We start from the raw sequence: 16881 nt of genomic DNA on the forward strand, positions 1-16881 counted from the left end.
TCCCCTATCTCGGGGAACAAGGGTTACATACGTAACCCGAGACGTTCCCCTTCGAGGGGAACTCGAACTGCGTCGGTTCGCCGCCCCTCGCCCCGCCTGGAGTGCCTTGCTTCATAGAAAGAGCTAATGAGCTATGTGCCGGCGCGAATATATGCCCCTACGGTTATGCCGTCACATGCTACCGTTCTCAGTAGGACCAATAGGATTGGAGTAGTTTTCATTCGCATTCAGCCCTGTCATGCCTAAAGGCGTTCCCATAGTGTCGTAACCGACGCAGTGTCTCGTTCCCCTATCTCGGGGAACAAGGGTTACATACGTAACCCGAGACGTTCACTACTTGCTCTGTCTGCATGTTGGCAAAATGGCTTCTCACCATCACACTGCATCACACAGCACACTGTGAGACAGCCGTTTACAGCCTCACCTTCATACTAATGAGAGGTACAGAATATGTTAGAAAACCGTTTTTGCAGGCTGAAAAATACTCTTCATGACGTGTTAATTGCACAACATGTGTAAAAGTGAAGGAGAGCCCCTTTTTTCCACACATGATATGATCACGTTATTTTGAGATATTGATTCGTCAGCAGGGACACGATTTCCTCGTTTATGGGAATGTGACCGGGTTGTTTTACACTACGTCCCAACTTCATTGGAACTGGACTTTGTACAAGATATTATAGTTGAAGCTTCAACAAAAAACTATTACATATTCCAAGTGAAAAGTAGGAAAAACTGTTAAACAGACTTTACTGGCAATCATAATTAGGAACCACTGGGGGAGAACAAAAGAATCCACATAAATGACATAACCATGAATGTTACACTGATCTATAACTACACAAGGCACCGTCAATCAACAGACACTGCAATATGCTACTATCTGAGTAACTTTATTCTCCATGGTTTAAAAAAAATTAAGCCACCCATTATCTCTGAGCACCATGAAGCAGATATTTAAACATCTATTATGTGCCATTTAGGTTGAGCTCCATACATCCTGTCTTTCAGGTGTTCTTTTACCACTAGATGTTGGATGATTACACTGAATGTCATCCAATGGGTGTCGTCTGAATAACAGGCAATCTCTGAAAATGCTCAGCACTTGCAGAGAAAAAAAAAACTTGGCGAGAGTAGAGACTGCACCCTGTTGAATCTTTATTAGCGTAAACAGGCCACCGCTCTGAACATATAAGGGTGTCTTTGTGAAATGCTGTTGAAGCTCTCAAAATCTCTCTAGCTGCCGCAACACACCCCGGGCACATCTCTGCTAAGTTTTTCTTCGCCTCTTAGCAAGCCGTTTTGTTGCCGGATGTGATTATTGAACGTTAAAATCTGCGGCAGCCGGGAAACCAGATAAAGAGTAGAGAAAAATCCCCGTTTGAAAACGGATATGCAGACTTAGAACCGTAGCTTAACTGTCATTTGTAATCAACTTGTTTGAAACTTTGCTCTCATCTCTTTCTTTGAGCCCTTGTGGTATTTTCCCCTACTCGAAGTCTCAACATGCTGCTGTATAAAAAAAAGGATCAGAAGAAGCTTCTCTCATCCCATCTCATTTTATTTAATAAAGTAAAGGAAGAGGAAGTGGGGTCTTTTCTTTGAGCATTTTCCATGTGGACGTTGCTGATTTTTCATGTCTCTGAGCACATCTAAATACAGTTTACCATCTCTGTGCACCCAATGTTATCTCAGATCGATTCAATGAGATTTTCCACACTATTTGACGATGTGTTCAGGCGGTTTATTTTGGCGGTCGTCTTACAGCTCTCAGCCTGGTGGCGAGGCTAATCTCACTCAGGTTGGGGATCAACTGTCTCGGCGGGACTCCAGCAAGGGTGGGGGGTTAGCTGTCTGTCTACGGTTCAAAGACGGACTCTGATTAAAATTCTTGAGGCAAAAGCAGAGGCATGAGACACAGAGAGAGAGAGAGAGAGAGGCAGAGGGCGGAGAAACAGTACAGGGCTCCCCAGTGTTCCTGTCAAGTTTGGTGTCTTTGGTGCACGGACGGTGGCCACTGCTGCCGCTGCTGCCTCACTGCGAATACTTGGCAGCCCTACGTCTGGATCTCTGAAGATAAACGTGTGCTATTAATATACAAACAGAAGCAATTACTGAAGCAGAGGAGAGGAGAGGGATTGGATTAGGTCAGGATGAGCGCCAGTCTCACTGAAGTCTAAACTGATGAGCTGCAGCACTCCAAAGACATCAGAGATACCAATCCCTCCTCACTGACCCCTGCATCCCCACAGCCTGCAGCCACACAGGGAGATAACACTCCTCTTTGTATGTGTGTGTGTTTGTGTGTGTGTGTGTGTGTGTGTGTGTGTGACAGGACTCTACATGCGCACACCTGTGTACATTTCTGTGTATGGTCTTTTTTTAAATCTATCCCACAAAAGATGATGGACCTGTGTTTTGTAACATAACTCACACTGTATGTCTCTCTATCTAACATAGTTTTGGGTCCATTTCTCACAATTGTGTATTTTGGAATGTTCAAAATGTTGGATGAGCATCACTTTGGAAGCCAGCAATGTCAAATGGGGGTGGACCAATCATTATGTGCGTGAGTGTAAGTGTGCAGGCAAGTCTACGGAGTCATCATCAGCTGGGCACCTTCTTATAAACTGCCTTCATCTTAGCCCACGACACTGACTCACTGGCTCAACAGTTTGTTCCAGCATCCCAGAACCACCCCCTCTTTACCTGCTCCCACACACTCAACACAGCAATCTGAAGCAATCTGCATTCACTTCCTTCTTTCTGTAACATCACAAGCTAAGCTCATCACCTAATAACTCATAACGTTAGCTAACAACACATGTTAAGCTACCAAGAATGTTGCTATCAACGGTAGCATGCAGTAGATGTCTGCAAGCCCAGTTCCAGACGGGCCGAGTCGATTCGGCCGGGTCTTTTGTTTTTCCGGAAAGAAGCACACAGTGTGGTACTGCGACTGAGAGCAATCCCACGCAGCAGAAAGGTGCGTGTCTCCAAGAAGAAATGCTATGCGAAATTTTTGCATGATGCACTGCTGCATAACTTGATTGATTTATCAAATCTCCAGGCATACTTATAAGGACCAGGGCTGGATTTTGGGCTAGGGTTTTTGGCCCGTGAAGGGCTCTAGCATGCGGCCTAGCCCACCAAACAATCCTGCTCAGCTACCTCACTTTTGCCAGCAACAAAACACATATCAGTCAGTTTACAGCAGCGACTAGCGAAAACAGCTAATATCATGTTAAACCAACAACTAATAACAAAAGCTAACAGCAACAGCTAATGACATGCTAAGATAGATGACATCAATGACTGAGGATAACATCTAAAAAAAGCTAATAATGCAGTGGGTTTGTATGATGTTGTATGAAAATGTATGCACAACAATTCGTATGATATTCTATAAAATAACAGCAACCGCTGGCTAGTCCCGTGAGCACTGGTCACACGACAGTTACGTTCTGCGGTCTTTACAATTGTCACTCCCCGATGTACTGTAAGTTGAGTGCTGAGTAGCGCATGTGTCACTTTGTGACAAGTAGCATACAAATGCTAACGAGAGACTTCTGTAATGTCAACACAGTAAAATAGATCTACTTAACCAAGTTGGTTCACACAAGTTACAAGTTAGCATAAAAAACAACAAAGGCTGTCAGTTAAATGGCGTTTTGAGCTAACGTTAGCAATTAAACAAAAATAGATAGCTAAAACGTTTTTGAAATGACTGCTAGCTTAGCTACACGCTAGCAATCAAACACAACAAAGGCTGTCTGTTGAATGGCGTTTTGAGCTAACATTACATATCAAACAATCATAGATATAAATAGGGAAAACCTTTTTGAAATAACTGCTAGCTTAGCTACAAGTTAGCAATGAAACACAACAAAGGCTGTCACTTGAATGGCGTTTTGAGCTAACGTTAGCAATCAAACAATCATAAATATAGATAGCTAAAATGTTTTTGAAGTGACTGGCGTTTTCAGCTAACATAAGCAAACATATCATTGATAGCTGAAACGTTTTTGAAATGATTCCCATCTTCTGTTATTGTTTGTAAGGAGAAACGTTTATTATTTTATGGATTTCACAAATTTCAGTGTGACTTGTTATGCCTTAAACCGTTTAAATCTGAGCATGCATGACTCAAATCTGCACTCGACTCACATCGGGGAGTGACAACAGTAACATATTGCCTGGAAACAGTTACAGTGAGTCGGGTCGTGGTTTTAGTGGTTGTTGAAGTTGAGTTTAGCTCACAAAAGGTGATTGTGAGCCGGGTACGGTGCACCGCAAGGTGACAGCCTTTTCAGCAGTCATCGCAGTTGAGTTTAGCCAACAAAAGGTCATCGTTATGCGATGATGACATTTACGGTTAGGCACCAAAATTTCCCCTCAACTTCTCCTGGGACACAACCTCTGCTCCTGCGCTTGAAAGCCCTGTGTTTTATGACTGGATTGTGGATAGTGTAGTAGTTCTCCATGACATACCCAATTAAAAAATGCTTTTCATAAAAACAAGGTTGATTTCATTCAAGGACTTGTGACATAAACCATTGTTTCACAATCTCATAGCTTGTGGTAACCTTGGATGATTAAGACATGGCTACTAATCAAAATCCTTACGCACAATATGAATGGGATTTTTGCTTCTGGAACCACACTGTAGAGCTCTATAGTGAGTTTTACTGGGGAGGAGGCTGACCCAGAGGGCACCATATAGGAGCACATAACATCACATGCTCTTTAAACCATGAATTCAACTTCAGTTTTCTTTTATATTCAATCAATCAAAAAATCCTAATTCTATAATTAATTTAGTTTGACATAAATGAGTGGGTAATACAAGCTGCAGAATGCATTTGACTTTTTTTTTTTAAGGATAGTTGGCTCCACTGTGCCACAGCAGGGCTGCCAACTTTTCCCCAAACCTTGGAGTGAGATTTTGGGGGGCCAAATTTGTTCATTTTATAAAACATCAAATTAATTATTTACAGTTTCATTTAGAGATGCACCGAGGTTAGAGAAGCACAGTAGTGGCCCAACGTTGCAATATTGTATATATAGTATAGTATATATAGTTTTGTATATATAGTATAGTATAGCTCAGATGTGTTTCATCAGATTTTTGCTCATATTTACAACTTTCAATATTTGCACATTCAAAAAATAACTCCTCCCATCTCTGTTGTCCGAGATTTGGAGAGTTGTAATATAGTCTGCTGTGCATGTCATTGCTCCGCTGATATGGTGGAACTCATTCAGACCGTCTGACAGACACAGAGGCCCATTTGGGTCTCCGGTCTCTGACAAAGTTGAGAGGAGGCTGTACGCTCCTCATCATCTGAGGTCCGCGCGGATGCAACGAGTCACTGCCCACAGCAGAGCGGGTCCGCTTACATGAACTGAAGTTGCTACATTAGCCGCGCTGCTCACCTCTATTGTTACAGAGAGAGTGGTCACGAAGCGACGGACGGTCTGTGATACTCAGAGCTCATACCTGGAGCCAGGGAAATGCACATGGGATGGATCGTAAAAAATGTTTTCTCAGTTTGCGACATTTCGAAACTTCCACAGTCAGGGAGCGCTCTTGAACCCCCTCATAGTCTCTGAAAGCACTATAGTCGATCACAAGTGGCTCAACAGGTAGATGTATAGATAAACTCATCTTCCAGAAATTTGACCGACCGGGTTGACACTTCAGCGTGAGAAATTGGAGGTGTGGCGTGTGAGCGTGTGAAACCAGTCAAATGCGTGTGTCTCACGGCCAATGCGTGAGAGTTGGCAGCCCTGGTGCCACAGTCTACAAGGGCTAAACAACTGCAAAAATGAAAAAAGTAAACTTCAAATGTTCTACAGTATTTCATAAACAGCAGATTTAAACCAAACAAACATGACGACTTGTTTTGTGCAAATTTCATGTAAGATGTTCCTGGGCTTTATGTGCGTGCATCAGTAAACACATTGTGTTCTGAGGGATGTGGAGTGTGTCAAGGTTTGTGCATACTGTGTGTGTTGTGTTTGTGAGGGAGGCCCTGATGTAATGTGTAATGTGCACCAACACCAAACATGAAAGATAAATGTCAAGTAATAACTTATTGTTTCATGCTGTAGTAGAAGAGCAGTGTGAAGCTTCCTCCTTACTGTTCCTTCAGTGACACTCAGCCGGGGTTCAGATTAAGTTTTAAGCTGATCTAGTTAAGATTTCCACTGTGGCATCTGGAACTCCTGTCACAGCTGCCTGAGCACAGCAAGACCAGCATGCAGTGGGGTTGACTGACACTCACTACCATGTGTCATTCTCCTCAGAGACTATGAATTGTCAATAATTCATCAGGGAGGTATATTCTCCTGCACAAATGCAAGGTACACACTTAGTTTATCATTTCTTTCTCAATCTAGAATTCCTTCCTCTTCCCATTTCTTGTCCTCTCTCTCTTTCTCTCTCGCTCGCTCTCTCTCTTTTTCCTCCATCCCTCACTCTCTCTATATTGCACCACTTCAATTATTCAAAGGGATATATAAAAGTCAATGAAATTTGCCATACCTCGGGTCATTACGATGCCTGCCAGGGATTTGTGGCGAGCGTGCGCAGGACTGCAGCTACCCACCAGCGACCGGTACTTCTCTCTCACCAAGTGGAATATTGAATCGGCAAAGTCCTGAAAAACACAATCGCGCCCTTAATTTCTACTAGACACACTCTATGGCGGTATAATATTCCACTTCCCTATTCTGTTCAGGTAATGCAGTGAGTTTTTCGGAGATTAGCCCAAATGTCAATTTACCTGTTTAGCTTTATGTACATGGAAATCAGTCAAAACAAATCTCTGCACATCATTATAGTGATGTTTTCAACACCACCATAAAACTGGTTGAGTAATGGCATAACCAGCAGAAGGTTTCAGTCATGCCAGTTTGCCACATGCCATTTAGTATAAGCAAACTACACATTGTACACTATTGAAAATAAAATATACTGTAGGAACTATTTGTGGGGAGCACTTTCTGTGATTTCTGTGTGCACACACTCCCCCTTTGGGAAACACTTTTTACTTACACATGAACAGTGATAGTACCCTCCTGGTATCTACCCAGCACAACACTGCCAGAATCCTACTATAACTCAACATAGTGTATCTGTAGGGGAAACATACAGTGAATTTAGTGTTAATGTTCTTATCACTTAAAGGTTAAGTTGACCAAAGGGGCATACACTGTGTCATCTGTATATTTTATGTATCTAAATATATTACGTATGTCTTCATTTTTGCCCTTTAGTCCATTGACCGGCAAAGTTTTTCACATTAAAGGCACTTTCCGTTTTGATTTCACACATTAAGTTCAGTTTACTCGACGTGAGTAAAGCTACGCCAGTGAAAACAGTTGGTTTTCTGTTGCTTTGGAGAGAGCTTTCCAAAGTTTGAAAGAATAACAATAAAACCTTAAATAAAAAACCTAGCTTTGAGATTCAAAATGTTAAACAGAAAGCAGAAAGATGGGGACATTCAGGGTGCAGTGAGGGTCTAACAAAAGCACTATGGGAAATTTAAAACACAGCATTTTATGGATTTGGACTCAAACTATAGACTAAAAGTCAGGATGACTAGACCTCTGATACTCACATGTTGACCTGTTCTTTTTTTTCGGTCTCTTGTGAGTCTCTCAATTTTGTTAAAGCTAGTAGTTAGGAATTCAAAGTAATGACAACAACACTGTGGGCGCGTCCCCATGATACAAGCCTTCCGTGACCGCGCTCTGTGCCCCCCTCCACGCAGTTCTAGTAGCCAAGGAGGACACAGAGGTAAAAGAAAACATGATGGACTCTTCAGAAGAGGTCAGAAGAGGTTATCTTCACTTATTTCTGCCACAATCGCCACAATCTTCTGAAAATAGTCATACTTAGAAATCGTAGATCATGTTGTAAAGATGCTGTCCTGTAGCTTTATTATGTAAGTGAATAAAAATGAATACAAAATGTGATGATGCCCAAGACGTTTTATGAAGAAGAAAGCCTTATGTTTAACAACATTAGACAGGCGTTCTAAAAAGCTTGGTTTAGCCCAATGCACCTTAACAATGGTCATTGATTACCAACTTTATTTATCATATTGCTCCTCATAACCACTGAAAACTGTCAAAAAAATCCAACACAAATTCCTCTTATTATTGACATTATCTGACATTAAGCGTGTCTGCTTTGAATTGATTATGCAAGACTAGGAAGGGAAGGGACACATCAACTGCTGCATTGTCTACTGTGCTCGAGTGCGGGGTTGAGAATTTCATTGCGATATTTAATTAATGGAACCTAGATGCAATTTTGTAATTTCTAAATTTCTGATCGTCTGAATAAAAAAAAATAATTGGAAAAACATTTTTCTTTTTTTTCAAATGTCTGTTTTTGCCTAAAATTGAACTCATACATGTTCCATGGACCCAAATGTCCTATATATTCGGGGGGGGCAGTAGCAGTAGTAGGAGTAGTAGTCTGTAGGGAGTTGGGTTGAAAACCGGAGGATAGCTGGTTCAAATCCACATAAAGTGGGCACTGCCAAGGTGCTCTTGAGCAATGCACTGAACCCCCAACTCCTCAGGGTGTCTTTCCATAAGAAAGCTCCCCCCCCACTCCGACATCTCTCTATTTAGTGCATGTACAGGTACTGACCATGTGTGTGTAATTCAGGCCTGTTTGTAATAACAACAGTGTAAATTATAATTTCCCCTTGTAAAAAAAGAAAATATACACTATTAACCCTCATGCTGTTCTCGGGTCAAATTTGACACATTTTCAGTTTTTTTTATCACATACAAAATGGGCCTTTGAAATATGCTGAAAATGTCATTAGAAATATCAAACAACTTTGGAAAAAACATCAAAAAAAGGACCCACTACATTAAAAAAGTGACAAAAATGTCAGAAAATGCAATAACTTTTTTCCTGGTCAACATGAAGACAACACAAGGGTTAATATATTTCATGGGAGCTTTTGGACATAAACAGCAAAATAATCATTCAAAGGGGAATGGTTGCTCATTGGTGTAATAGGTAGCATTACATTCTCTTTATAATTCTACATAATCAAAGAGGACGTTGACACTTTCTGAAGGAACATGTTGTTCCACCACCTGCCGTCGGTGGCTCCCTTTCTACTGAAAGAACAGCACATTGTTTCAGTTTTGGGCTGCAAACAACCTCTATTTGTGCCCTGAAGCAACCCACGTCTTTCACAATATACAGTCAAATACAGACTGTAACAGATTTATTGATGGATTTACTATCCATCTCTCTAGCCAGATAGAAACTTCTCACCACACATCCACTAAAACCACACTGTTAAGCAGATGTTGCTAAAACATGTGGATCATATCCACCACTGTCCCAAGCATTTAATGCTCTTTAATCTCTGTAATTAAGGGCTTAGTCTCCGAGCGGCCTGGGCCAACTGTACAGCATGCTGTAAATGGATCGCCGGGAGATGGCAACATGGTGGCAGCAGAGTGGGTCTTTTGGACAGATTGAGCCTGTAGCGGCTGAGAGGACATCAACAGATGCCATGGTGACGGACGCATAGAGTGAGAGAGATTAAGGGTGAAAAAAGGCAGAGAAGGTGACTGAATTAGTGAGCATATTGCACATTATAGCCCTCGTCAGGGCTGTGAAATACTCACACAGTTGGAACCGGCGGTCGAGGTGCTCGCAGCTCGTGGTCCAGATTGCAAAAATGTACCCCCCCCTCCACCCCCTCAAAGTGATCAATGCTACTTCACCAATATATTGAATACCTAAAATAGAACTTTTTTAAACTAAGTAAAGCGATTTAACTTGAACAGTTTACAGTGCCATTGAACAATAAATTGGGGGTGGTAGTAGCTGAGTCTGTAGGGAGTTGGTTAGGAAACTGGGGGGGTCGCTGGTTCAAGGTCAAGTACTAACCTAAGTACAGAGTGTGGTAGCTGGAGAGATGCCAGTTCACCTCCTGGGTACTGCCAAGGTGCTCTTAAGCAAGGCACTGAACCCCACACTGCTCGGGGCGCCTTTCCATGGGCAGCCCCCCCCCCCCATTCTGGCATCTCTCCATTAGTGTGTAGGTACTGAGCATGTGTGTGTTCAGGCCTGTGTGTAATAACAACAGAGTGTAAATTGTAATTTCCCCTTGCAGGATTTTATCCTAATAAAGGTTACATTATCATTATCATGATTGAAATTCGGGGCAGCAGTTGCTAGTTGCTAGCTCCATAGTTGGTAGTACATGGTTTGGATTAGAAGACATTCCCGCTGCAATTTGAACTCTGGTCTCTTGCAATAAAACGCTGTGATTTCCATTGAATATTGAAGTGTGTATTTAAGTGTTTTGGCATACGTGGAACTATATTCATGGTAATGCAAGGGGGATTTAACTCTTGCGTTTAGTTGTGCATAAACAAAAAACATCCAACCCTGCTTTTTTTCAGAAATCGGACCCTGTGTGCGCCCATGTGTGTCCACGCAAATATTGCTGCCGTGACTGTGTTTGCCTGAAGCTTTTTGGGGACAAGAGCAGAAAAGGAACGTGAGGGTCTGTGAAAAGTCAACCGTGACTAACCTTTAGCTCTTTGTTTCAGGAGTTCCATAGGTGACATATTGAGCTCTGTAACAGTTACATGACAGGTCACTTCTAGGATAAATGTCCTCTTAAACAACTGGCAAGACGGACAAAAAAGTTGTCCTCTGAACTTTTCATCTCATGTTGTTTATTCAATGCTTGAGCGAGAGCTTGTTTGTCGAGCCCTAACTCAGTGCAGCTCATGTTGCAGTGACAGGGACAAAAGCAAGAAAAATCAAGTGGACAGATTCTCATTTCCGTAGATTCATTGTGACCAAGGACTCTCAGAAGTCAATTTATGTTACAAAGATATTCCCCCTTGATGTCACTCCCTGATGTAAGTCGAGTGAAGATTTGAGTCGTATGATCGTATAATCACGTTTTTCTGGACAGACTGTAAATAACTTCAGTCTCTGCCAGAGGTGCCTGCTTTTAAAAGTAACAATAACGTAAAAAGTTACTTTCCATAGGGGGTAAGTAACGGGTTATTTTTTTTAAGAAGTAACGAGCAAACGCTATTTTTTAAAGGTAACTTCTCTTGTCTTCTCTTTGATGAAACCGCAGTGGAGAGAAACTGAAACTAGAGAATCAATCTCGTTCCACTGATATTGATCAATATCAATACCAACGTTGGTATCGATATTTGGATCCATCTGCCCACCAATACTGTTTCATATCACGGTGTATCTTTGTTTGTTCGTTGGTTTATTTGGATCACCATTAACTTTAGCATCAGCTAGAAGCTATTCTAGGAGTTCGTCTTCCTGCAGTCTATGTTCTGACAATACAATTTACAAAATGACATTAAACACAATAGACAAACATTATCACATTACACAAACAATACACTAAATAACACTCATATATTGGTTTTGTAGACTGTTGTTGGGACCGTGAGGTGATGTCATTCATTAATGAAATAAGCCAACATATTCATCAATAATGAAAGTAATTATTAGTTGCAGCCATTAATGTAGTGTATGTAGGGACACTGCAAAACACTAACAACAACGTTGTTGTCAAAAATCAATTAATTCTTTCTTAAAATAAAGCTTAGGCTAGTGTTAGTTCATGCAGGACATATGGAGCCATACGCCTGCCGATATGTGTCCGTGTACGATTGAAGAGGCTCGATACAAAAACAAGTTTAACAAAGTTGCATTCAACAACTGTATTTTGTCAGGTAATTATGTCATTTAACCAATATTTGAGAAGTGTGAAACACTATTTGACTAAAATAGTTATCAGAAACAATCTCTTATTTTAAAAAAAGACAAATGTTTTGACCAAAACTTGACAAAGATACCTTGAGTTCTCTTTTGACTAAAACTAGACTAAAATGACGAGACTCTTAGTCGACTAAAACTTGACTAACAAAAATAAATATGTGAATGACTTAAAAAGGACATTTTGCACAAGAGTATGACTAAGACTAAATTAAAAATAGGTGACATAATTAACAATATTCAGAGTCCTAATTCTTTTTCACTCAGGGAGGGGGTTTCTGCATGGTCCTCCTGTCTCAGCTTAGCATGCAGCTTGGATGGTCCAGGGAGCATTATCGAGAGCCATCAGGCCCAAGAATAACTGTAATTCAATTTTTTTGCAATAAATGGTTAAATCTATGAGTAGAATGTTCCTGACTGACTCACATTGACTAAAAGATCCTGAACCCCCTGATTGTTAACTTTTCAGGAAGGTGAGAAAAACTCATTTGGAGATAAGTCAACAGCACTAATATTTTAATTTTCTCATCCTGTAGTAACACCAGTTAAATGTAAAAACAAAAAATGAAACAAAAAACCTGCCTTGTTTCCTATACCTGGAAGTGACAACCAATTAATTTTAAGAGAATTCTTCTTGGCTTGGCAGCATCAGCTGGTGTCGGTCACAGTCTGAACCCCGAGTCAAGTCCTCCATCCCACCTAAAGGCCTTTTCATTGATGACATTACAGAGGTGAGAGAAGGTGGCAGATCAGAAAGGCCCAGCGAGCAAAGGTGGAATAGACCCTGGCACACGGCCCAGATTTTTGTCCCTCCCTCCCTCCCTCCCTCCTCCTTACTTCTCCTCTCCTTTTGTTCTCTCTTGTCTCGTGTCAATTCACGTTTCCTCTAGTCTCACATCGCCAGACCCATCTCCAATGCACCAACATTCCAGGAAAGGAGAAAAAACGTGCTCCAGTTTATATGCATTTATTTGAACCGATCACAATTACCTTGGGTGTATGTATACTTGGCCCTGTTGCTGGTAGTTGCCATGGTAACGTTAGTAGTTATGACTCATGAGATCCAATCAGGTGGCGGAACGTTGGCGTTAGTGTTGGTGTTGCCAAAAGTCTTCGGTTGTGGCTGTGGAGACTGCAAAACAACCCCGCAGATTCCAAACCGAGTATTCAAATATCTTGCTCTGAAACACCACAGCAGTGTGAATGCGAGGTGTAAACATAGCAAAAGAAGAAGATATTTCTTTTTACAAGTAAAACGTAGCGATGTAAATGTAGCCCGAGGGGACATCCAGCGGAACCTCTACATACTACTCTCTACTATAGTTTCTCTACATACTACTCTCAACTGTAGTTTCTCTACATACTACTCTCTACTGTAGTTTCTCTACATACTGTATTACTCTCTACTGTTGTCTCTACATACTACCCTCTACTGTTGTCTCTCTACATACTACTCTTAACTGTAGTTTCTCCACATACTACTCTCTACTGTTGTTTCGCCACATACTACTCTCTATTGTAGTTTCTCTACATACTACTCTTTCTCTATATACTACTCTCTACTGTAGTTTCTCTACATACTACTCTTTCTCTACATACTACTCTCTACTGTAGTTTCTCTACATACTACTCTGTTTTCTCTCTACATACTACTATCTACTGTTCTCTCTCTACATACTACTCTACTGTTGTCTCTCTACATACTACTCTACTGTAGTTTCTCTACATATTCCTCTCTACTGTTGTCTTTCTACATACTACTCTACTGTAGTTTCTCTACATACTACTCTCAACTGTAGTTTCTCCAGATACTACTCTCTATTGTAGTTTCTCTACATACTACTCTCTACAATAGTTTCTCTACATACTAGTCTCTACCATTGTCTCTCAAAATACTACTCTCTACTGTTCTCTCTCTACATACTACTCTACTGTTGTCTCTCTACATACTACTCTACTGTTGTCTTTCTACATACTACTCTACTGTTGTCTTTCTACATACTACTCTACTGTAGTTTCTCTACATACTACTCTCTACTGTAGTATCTCCAGATACTACTCTCTATTGTTGTTTCTCTACATACTACTCTCTACTGTAGTTTTCTCTACAAACTACTCTCTACTGTAGTTTTCTCTACAAACTACTCTCTACTGTAGTTTCTCTACATACTACTCTCTACTGAAGTTTCTCTACATACTACTCTCTTGTTTCTCTACATATTACTCTCTACTGTAGTTTCTCTACATACTACTCTCTACTGTAGTTTCTCTACATAGTACTCTCTACCGTTGTCTCTCAAAATATTACTCTCTACTGTTGTCTCTCTACATACTACTCTAGTTTCCCTACATACTACTCTACTGTTGTCTCTTTACATACTACTCTACTGTTGTCTCTCTACATACTACTCTAGTTTCTCTACATACTACTCTCTACATACTACTCTAGTTTCTCTACATACTACTCTACTGTTGTCTCTCTACATACTACTCTAGTTTCTCTACATACTACTCTCTATTGTTGTCTCTCTACATATTACTCTCTATTGTTGTCTCTCTACATATTACTCTCTACTGTTGTCTCTCTACATACTACTCTCTATTGTTGTCTCTCTACATATTACTCTCTATTGTTGTCTCTCTACATACTACTCTCTATTGTTGTCTCTCTACATACTACTCTAGTTTCTCTACATACTACTCTCTATTGTTGTCTCTCTACATATTACTCTCTATTGTTGTCTCTCTACATATTACTCTCTACTGTTGTCTCTCTACATACTACTCTCTACTGTTGTCTCTCTACATACTACTCTCTATTGTTGTCTCTCTACACTCTACTGCTGTGGTTCCCTTAGTAACAAACTCCTTCCACTTTCTCAACTGTTTCTCAGTTTATATCAGTTGTATCTAGATACTGTACATCTGCCTGTACCTGAATTCCTCACATGTTCCCCCCCGTCACTTTTCTTAACATACGCGCACACACTCTCACACACACTCTCTCTCTTTCCTCAGAGGGGGAGCTGAATGCTACCTTCAGTGTGGGCCTAATGTGGTAGAAAAACGGGGCCAAGGATCTCAATCCTCAGTCAGACAGAACATCAGTGTGACCGGCAACACAGCGAAGAGGAGGGCCGGCGTGCGTGTGGCCTACTGGCTGGCTTGCTCTTGACTGAGCATCAAGGTTAACGCCGCTCCGTGGGAATTTGGTTTTCAAAATCTGTTTTGGGTAACTGACGTAAGCTCCACTCAGAATACATCTCAGGTAGAAAATGCTCAGAGCAAAAACTGCTGTAGTGGCGGTTGTGTTCCTCAGCCCACCTGGTGTCTTTGCTGCATTAGTTCTGACCAATTTACTTAGCAGTTCCTCTGGGCCTCCTCAGGGTGGAGAAAAATAGAAGCACTAGTTGTTTAGCAACTGCTAGAGCTGCAATGAATGATATCTATTGCAGCAATACCTCAATCAAGCTTCATAAAGAAGAGTTGGTGAAGTACAGATTCCCATTAAAGTGGATTCACTGGCGTCACTTAACTTAACACATTCCGGAATGGATGGGAGAAAAACATGCTCTGGTTTACTGGCATTTCTTTAAACCAATCAAAAACGTCTTGGGAGGTGCTAGGAGAAATCCCAACGACGATGAACTTGTCGTCCTTCTGGGCAAGAGCTGAAAATAAACTTTCTTTGCACTTTTTCCGATGCTATTGACGCTAATGATTTGTTCACTACCGGTCAAAAGTTTTGGGTCACTTACACATTTCCATACCACTCCATTATACAGAATCCCAGCTGATCTGAGTGTGTGTGTATGTGTGTGTGTGTGTGTGTGTGGGGGGGTGATCTTTAATGAAATATATACATTGTCCATTATCAGCAACCATTCATCCAATGTTCCAAAGGCTCATTCTGTTTACCAATCTGATTTCACTGTAAAAAAACTAACTAGAAAAACATTGGAGAACCCTTTTGCAATTATGTAAGCACATAATGTATTGTGGAAACTGCTGTTGGTTAAAATAACAACACAAATGATCTCAGCTGGTATTCTGTCAATAATGAAGTGCAATGGAAATTTCGAAGTGACCCCAAATGAAACATTATACCTATTTTTTTGTCAAATGCAAATGCTATTAAATTCTTTAATTTTACCTGAAGAATGTTGTATGGAACAAGTAATTTTATTTTTGGGCAATTTGGTTAATATGCTCGTACTGAAGACGCACCAAGCTGTTGTACCAGTTATCTTAACCCTGATCAGTACAACCAGTCAGTGGCATGAAAAGAGCCTCTGATGAGAATAAAAATGTGGTTATCTTCATATTAAATGATTCATTGATGTGTTTGTGTTAGTTTATGGATGCCTGGCTAGGCTAGAAATACTGAAAATATACTCCATCCATCCATCCATCCATCCACCCCTCCCTCTCTTCTTCTTCTTTCCCCCTCTCCAACTGTTTGTGCACGTAAACAGTTCAGCATCTATCTCCAAGGTAATGTGGAATGTCACCAAGAGTCCTCCTGCTGCCTTCCCTCTGAAGTCAATATCGTGCCAGAAACACAAAATGTCAACAGGGACATTTTCTCTGCTGCGGCCTGACCTAGAAGTCTGTGCATGCTGGTACGGGTGATGGAATAACAAAATTCTCAATTGTATAATTTATTGTCTAGCGCGAAGGCCCCAAAGGGAAATAATGACTGAAGATCCATCAGTGATTAGATTTTAAGGTCTTCCATTACATTCTCCATATGCTTCCACTCATCGTGCCTCAGTTTATTTGGTGAAACCTGGGGTGTAAAACTGAGTCCATGTGTGTCGCTCCTCCATGAACATCACTGCTCATGTTCAGAGTTGCAGGGGGTGGATGTGGGCTTGACTTTACCCCACCCTCAGGAAAACACGCATACACACACACACGCACTTCAACCCACTCCCCTCACCACCTTATCACCCGCCTGCAGAGCGGCCCAGGCAGCATAAAAACGGGGCCATGTCTTATATTTCTTTATAGAGGTATTTAACAATTCATTCTCCCGAGTTTTAATAGTGTCTGCCCTCTGCCTAGAT

General features: G+C 41.1%; 1 protein-coding gene and 1 long non-coding RNA gene across 3 annotated transcripts in view; one reads left to right on the forward strand and one right to left on the reverse strand.

Moving 5' to 3' along the window:
- adarb2 (adenosine deaminase RNA specific B2 (inactive)) overlaps positions 1-16881 on the reverse strand; it is an 80980-nt gene that overhangs the window by 31284 nt on the left and 32815 nt on the right. For both annotated transcript variants that reach the window (XM_034862182.1, XM_034862181.1), the window contains exon 3: positions 6548-6662. In XM_034862182.1, the coding sequence (XP_034718073.1) occupies positions 6548-6662 (115 nt within the window). The remainder of the gene's footprint in view (positions 1-6547; positions 6663-16881) is intronic.
- Positions 5447-16881, forward strand: part of LOC117937932 — a 21237-nt gene continuing 9802 nt past the window's right edge. The window contains exon 1 of the long non-coding RNA XR_004655287.1: positions 5447-5458. This is a non-coding gene — a long non-coding RNA (uncharacterized LOC117937932). The remainder of the gene's footprint in view (positions 5459-16881) is intronic.

This window comes from Etheostoma cragini, chromosome 22, assembly GCF_013103735.1.
Source record: "Etheostoma cragini isolate CJK2018 chromosome 22, CSU_Ecrag_1.0, whole genome shotgun sequence".
In the NCBI taxonomy this organism is placed as follows: Eukaryota; Metazoa; Chordata; class Actinopteri; order Perciformes; family Percidae; genus Etheostoma; species Etheostoma cragini.